Genomic DNA, 6756 nt, shown 5'->3' with positions numbered 1-6756 from the left:
TGCACAGGCGCTTGACCGTGGCTTGGAGCGTGTTATGCCCAACAGGTGTCTGTAGGTACCATTTTACATCCTTCGGCATGGTTCGGGGGGTGAAATAGAAGTCAGTCTTCTTTCTGTCTTCACTACAAAAACAGTAAAAATACTAACATCAACAATATAATACGAACATAAGATATATTCCATTTGAGGTCTAATCAATGATTAAACTGGTTACCTGTTTAAGGTAAATAAAAATAAGACGAAGTGTTGAAAGATAACATTATTCTTCTTCGCAATTTGAATTTGAGTTTAGATTTTTGAAAACAATTTATAATGTAGGTGATATTTCAATAGACCAATTTCGCCATCTTTTGAAGCCATATATATATATATATATATATACCTGAATATCGATTTTAAAGAAAGCCTAAAGTTCGTTTAAGATTGTTGTGTACTTGCAGTTACAGGGGAACATACATAAGATTAATACTGAGTGTGTATACAAAGTACCGATACAAATGTATACCATACTCAACCCACCGGGGTTCGTCTTGGACACATCTTCCGTGTACAGAAGGAACTGTCGCCCGTTCTGGTCCTGATGTGGTCTGGTAATTTGTGGGTTCCTGAACATCCTCAAGGACCTGTGCTCCTTCCCTCCCCTCAGCGCGAAGTGCAGACCTACAAATATACTTGAAATGTAATTATGTTTATTATGGAAACTTTGCTATACAGAACTACTACAAATCATTTGAATTATAAGGTCAAGACAAACAGTTTGCTTTTCTTAAAAACTACTGATCTGGTCAAAATCTTTCTATGTACTTGCAACACACACGGAAATAAAGGAGAGCTTGAAAAGAATTAAAGTGTTTCACATAGTTTCTAATCTTGACTAATTGTGATTTTTCGGTTTAAATGTACAGACTTTCACGGATCAACTATCCAATCCGGGTCATGACAATTTGAATTTCACTCATGGTCAGAATGTGGTCTGTAAAATTAGGTGCAATTTACACTTTCGTTACACAATTTTATATTTTTAAGTAAAACTCGTATCACTTACGTCAACGACAAATACACAAAAATGCAACTTGCCTGTAAGGTACAAAATTGAGTCCAACAGTTGTCTTCGTGTTTGGTCACCCAGCATCCCAGATTTCCAAAGCTGCTCCTCTTCCTCACATGTGATGGGACTCAGTTGGCTTTCTGCATGTTGCCCCCAAACCCTCGGCAGAACGTTTCCTCATGACGGCGTCCAAACACCTTCGACTGACTTCAAACTCTTCGCCTTCAAACATTTATGTGGGAACCTTTAGCTCTGATAGCCGACTGTAGTGAAGTGAATATACCGTAAATAGTATATGATGGATAGTGGCCTCCATCTTGTTTTCGTGCTTCGAATAAGAAAAATTTCAATGCTATACCGATGTTTTCAGGCTTCATTTCCAATATATTTTGTGTCTAACATTCACTCGGAAGATCCAAATTGCAATCCATAGCCCTTTGTCTTCTCTCCTCTTGCCATCTTTGGAAAACCGTAAGGGCCAAGTCGCTTTTGTACCTTGTCGATTTAGGTAGTACACACAAATTTCGAGTTCCTTATCAATGTCTATGCTGTCCAGAGGATCACCAAATCTAAACTGAAACTCACGGTCACTATCATCCTTTTCCTCAATTTCAATAACGCTCGACTGAGTCACAAAAATATCATCGCCGTCTCCTCCCTCCCTCCCTCTTGTCGTGCACCGTACTGCTGACAGAAATGAGAAGACGTCCCACGTGTACGACTTAAATCTCGAACTTCCAGCACGTGCAAATCATGGAAAGTCTGATGCCCGCGCATGTGCTTGGGTGTATTCGTTTTTGAGTTTCCCTCCTCCCTGCATTACAATTATCCAAATACAAAATACCCAAATAAAATTTGTCATGAAAAAGTGCATTTTTCGTATTTTCTGTCGATTTATATGACAGATAAAACACTTCCCCTCGGGTTTGGTTGAAAAGGTAAACACTCTGCCTCAGGAAAAAACCTCGGGCCTCCGGACCTCGGTTTTGTCACTCTGCCTCGTGTTTACATTTTCAACCAAACCCTTGGGGCGTGTTTTATCCTTTACATATCTGCTGGAGCATGTTTCGAAGTTCCTGGAGTGTCTGTTGAACACGTGGTTGACATCGAAGGCGCCGATCCATCTCATCCCACATGTGCTCGATTGGTGAGAGATCAGGGGAGCTAGCTGGCCAGGGGATGACATTCACGTTGTTTTGTTGAAGAGAATCCTGAACAAGTCGAGCAATATGAGGCCGGGCGTTGTCATGTTGAAAGGTAATGCCTGGGCCTTGACGACGCAAAAACGGTAGAACAACAGGGCCGAGCGGTAGCGCTGTCCTTTGAGATTTCCCTCTACCACTATCAAACGGGTCGTCTGTCTTGCTGTAATCCCACCCCATACCATAATGCTGCCGCCCCCGAACCGATCTTCTTCCATGACACAATGATTGACGTAACGTTCAACTCGACGTCGGTACACTCGAATCCGTCCATCGCTGTGGCTGGGGTGAAAACGAGACTCGTCCGTGAATAGAACTTGTCCCCACTGCATGGCCGTCCAGCGTAGACGCTGTCTGCACCACTGTAGACGTGCTTGACGGTGGTTTCCTGTCAAAATGGGACGTCTGGCGGGTCTTCTGGCGACAATCCCTGCACATCTGAGGCGACGACGTTCGGTTTGTGAAGATAGTCGTCGAAGGCCAGGGATGCTTCTTGCAGTCACTGTTGCTGGCTGGAATCGATTTCGTAGGTATGTTGTTCGAATCCAGTTATCTTGTCGATTATTGGTTACGCGTGGCCTGCCACTCCGAGGATGGTCTCTGACTGCATTCGTCTGTTGCCAACGTTGCCATAAACACCAAATGGTGTTTCTGTGGACGTTAAATTGTCTTGCAACATCACGTTGACTCGATCCTGCTTCAAGCATACCAATGGCTCGCATACGCTCATTTTCGGACAGGCGTGGCATTTCGTAATGTTGAATAATTGCGTAATTTTGTTGTTTTTCTGAGTGGCTGTTGTCAGCACGATGCTAAACAATGCATATGGAATCCCGTTAACGCACATGTTTCTATACCCATTCTTGGGTAGTGAAATGCATGGGGCTTGAATAAAAGTCAACGTTTGCATGGAATGCATGCTTTTCAGTAGGAGTTGCGTTTTTGTGACTTGATTCCATACATGTACTACAATATTGAAAACCAAACTTTACTTGTTTGAAATATACACTAAAATATTGGTGTCACAGAACTTATGTTGTTGAGTATATTTATGGATCAGTGAAAACCAGGAACGGACAAGCATGTCCTGCACTGATGGGCGATATTAAGCTTGACGCTGGAAAGACTTGACTGTCTGGAGGAAAACCACATTTTGAAATCACTTAATTTAACAGCTGAACATGCCACCTTAATACAAATTTAGCGTCAGGAAGCTACTGGCATGCTTACTATGAGGGGACCTGAAGCTTATCAGAGCCACAATCCAGAGGTTCAGGAACGTTCGCAATCAGAAATGATTGTGGTAGGATGACTACGCAGCCTGAAAACCACTATAGCCAAACCACAACTTTTTTTTTACTCAGCCAGTGTTCTTGCCAGACAGTTTAGTGTCGCAACCTTGTCCGGGCGGAACCGACCGCGGGATATCGGTTTGCCTTGGACTCGGCACCCTCTTCACCTGTTGTCTTTGTAGACCTCTGTCCATGATGTGCACACTATGTGCGCCACCGAGCTCATCAGTCTAGCAACCCTTGTCAGGGGACTTGGGATATTCGGAAAATGTGTTTGGCATTAGACATTATAATATCCCTATTTTCTCTACAGCTACATACAGACGGAGTATGTAGAGCCGGAAGTATAGCATAGCGTGTAATATTTGGTTGTTTATAAAGATATAATCGAGTTGATATAAACAGGATAACTTCTGTTTGTGATACGGTTGGTGTACGGTTAGAACTGACATAATCAAACTATTTCAACTTTAAACTGATATTTAGATTTGTCAAGTTAACGTTCTTATGTGTAAAATACTGGAGACAAGCACCTGTGCAGGATAAGGAAGTTTACATTGATATTGATAACACATCTATATTTGTATTTAATTTAAAGTGTGGGTCATTTTATCGAGGTGAAACTTTTCAGTTTGACAGATGATGTAAACTCTGTGGTATGAGCATGTGTCATAGAGCATTATATTTATATTGTGGCACGTTTAGATAATTATGAAGACTTAACGGTGAAAATAATGTGAGTAATGAAAGCACATGATGACCACTGTACCGCTTATAACAGTGTAGACCCAAAGTCGGCGCTGCCCTGTTAACACAGCTCTACACAGTATGCCAGGTTATGTCACGCCTGGCCGGTCAAATCCTTTTACGTTTTGCAGGAATGAGATGGTTGTTGAGAGTGAGGTTGCAGGTGTTAAGAGTAAGGTTGCAGGTGTTGACAGTGAGGTTGAGGGTGAGGATGCAGGTGTTGAGAGTGAGGATGCAGGTGTTGAGAGTGAGGATGCAGGTGTTGTGAGTGAGGTTGCAGATGTTGAGAGTAAGGACGCAGGTGTTGAGAGTGAGGTTGCAGGTGTTAAGGGTGAGGTTGCAGATGTTGAGAGTAAGGACGCAGGTGTTGAGAGTGAGGTTGCAGGTGTTAAGGGTGAGGTTGCAGGTGTTGAGAGTGAGGTTGCAGGTGTTGAGGGTGAGGTTGCAGGTGTTGAGAGTGAGGTTGCAGGTGTTGAGAGTGAGGTTGGATGTCTTGAAGGTGAGGTAGAGGGTGAGGTTGCAGATGTTGAGAGTCAGGTTGCAGGTGTAGAGAGTCAGGTTGCAGGTGTAGAGAGTCAGGTTGCAGATGTTGAGGGTGAGGTATAGGGTGAGGTTGCAGGTGTTGAGGGTGAGGTATAGGGTGAGGTTGCAAGTGTTGAAAGTGATGTTGCACTTGTTGAGAGTCAGGTTGCAGATGTTGATAGTGAGGCTGGATGTCTTGAAGGTGAGGTTGCAGGTGTTTAGGGTGAGGTTGCAGGTGTTGAGAGTAAGGTATAGGGTGAGGTTGCAGGTGTTGAAAGTGATGTTGCACTTGTTGAGAGTGAGGTTGCAGATGTTGAGAGTGAGGCTGGATGTCTTGAAGGTGAGGTAGCAGGAGTTTAGGGTGAGGTTGCAGGTGTTGAGGGTGAGGTTGCAGGTGTTGAATGTGAAGCTGAAGGTGTTGGGAGTGAGGATGCAGGTGTTGGGAGTGAAGATGCAGGTGTTGAGAGTGAGGATGCAGGTGTTGAGGGTGAGGATGCAGGTGTTGTGAGTGAGGTTGCAGGTATTGAGACATAGGTTGCAGGTGTTGAGGGTGAGGTTGCACTTGTTGAGAGTGAGGTTGCAGATGTTGAGAGTGAGGCTGGATGTCTTGAAGGTGAGGTTGCTGGTGTTTAGGGTGAGGTTGCAGGTGTTGAGGGTGAGGTTGCAGATGTTGAAAGTGAAGCTGCAGGTGTTGGGAGTGAGGCTGGATGTCTTGAAGGTGAGGTTGCAGGTGTTTAGGGTGAGGTTGCAGGTGTTGAGGGTGAGGTATAGGGTGAGGTTGCAGGTGTTGAAAGTGATGTTGCACTTGTTGAGAGTCAGGTTGCAGATGTTGATAGTGAGGCTGGATGTCTTGAAGGTGAGGTTGCAGGTGTTTAGGGTGAGGTTGCAGGTGTTGAGGGTGAGGTATAGGGTGAGGTTGCAGGTGTTGAAAGTGATGTTGCACTTGTTGAGAGTGAGGTTGCAGATGTTGAGAGTGAGGCTAGGTTTCTTGAAGGTGAGGTTGCAGGTGTTGAGGGTGAGGTTGCAGGTGTTGAAAGTGAAGCTGCAGGTGTTGGGAGTGAGGATGCAGGTGTTGGGAGTGAAGATGCAGGTGTTGAGAGTGAGGATGCAGGTGTTGAGGGTTGGGTGTGTTGAGGGTGAGGTCGGATGTGTTGAGCATTAAGGATGCAGGTGTTTAGGATTAAGAGTGGAGGTGTTGAAGGTGAGGTGTGAAGTGAGGATGCAGGTGTTGGGAGTGAGGTTGCAGGTGTTGAGAGTGGGGTTGCAGTTGTTGAGAGTGAGGTTGCAGGTGTTGAGGGTGGAGATGTTGAGGGTGGAGATGTTAAGGGTGGAGGTGTTGAGGGTGGAGATGTTGATGGTGGAGGTGTTGAGGGTGGAGGTGGAGATGTTGAAGATGGAGGTGTTGAGAGTGGAGGTGTGGAGGGTGGAGGTGGAGATGTTGACGGTGGAGGTGTTGAGGGGGAGGGTGGAGGTGTTGAGGTCGAGGATTGAGATGTAGGTGGAGATGTTGAGGGTGGAGGTGTTGAGGGTGGAGGTGTAGATGTTGAGGGTGGAGGTGTTGAGAGTGGAGGTTTTGAGGGTGGAGGTGGAGATGTTGACGGTGGAGTTGTTGAGGGTGAGGGTGGAGGTGTTGAGGGTGAAGGTAGAGATGGAGGTGGCGATGTTGAGGGTGGAGGTGGAGATGTTGACGGTGGAGGTGTTGAGGGTGAGGGTGGAGGTGTTAAGGGTGAAGATAGAGATGGAGGTGGAGATGTTGACGGTGGAGGTGGAGATGTTGAGGGTGGAGGTGTTGAGGGTGGAGGTGGAGATGTTGAGGGTGGAGGTGTTGAGAGTGGAGGTGTTGAGGGTGGAGATGGAGATGTTGACGGTGGAGTTGTTGAGGATGAGGGTGGAGGTGTTGAGGGTGAAGGTAGAGATGGAGGTGGAGATGTTGAGGGTGGAGGTG

General features: G+C 45.6%; 1 protein-coding gene across 1 annotated transcript; it reads right to left on the bottom strand.

Annotated features, from left to right (window-relative positions):
* Positions 1-1160: 1160 nt before the first annotated feature.
* LOC125375879 (probable GPI-anchored adhesin-like protein PGA18) lies at positions 1161-5971 on the bottom strand (the record flags this gene model as incomplete). The annotated part of the gene is made up of 5 exons (XM_048386806.1): positions 1161-1270; positions 4757-5144; positions 5246-5433; positions 5477-5798; positions 5879-5971. Coding segments are annotated over 5 exons (1101 nt in total), but the record flags the coding sequence as incomplete, so codon positions are not given.
* Positions 5972-6756: the final 785 nt, after the last annotated feature.

Source organism: Haliotis rufescens, unplaced genomic scaffold (genome assembly GCF_023055435.1).
Source record: "Haliotis rufescens isolate VD_foot unplaced genomic scaffold, xgHalRufe1.0.p SCAF_606, whole genome shotgun sequence".
In the NCBI taxonomy this organism is placed as follows: Eukaryota; Metazoa; Mollusca; class Gastropoda; order Lepetellida; family Haliotidae; genus Haliotis; species Haliotis rufescens.
Note: the sequence above shows the minus strand (reverse complement) of the source record. Positions and strands in the feature narration are given on the sequence as shown.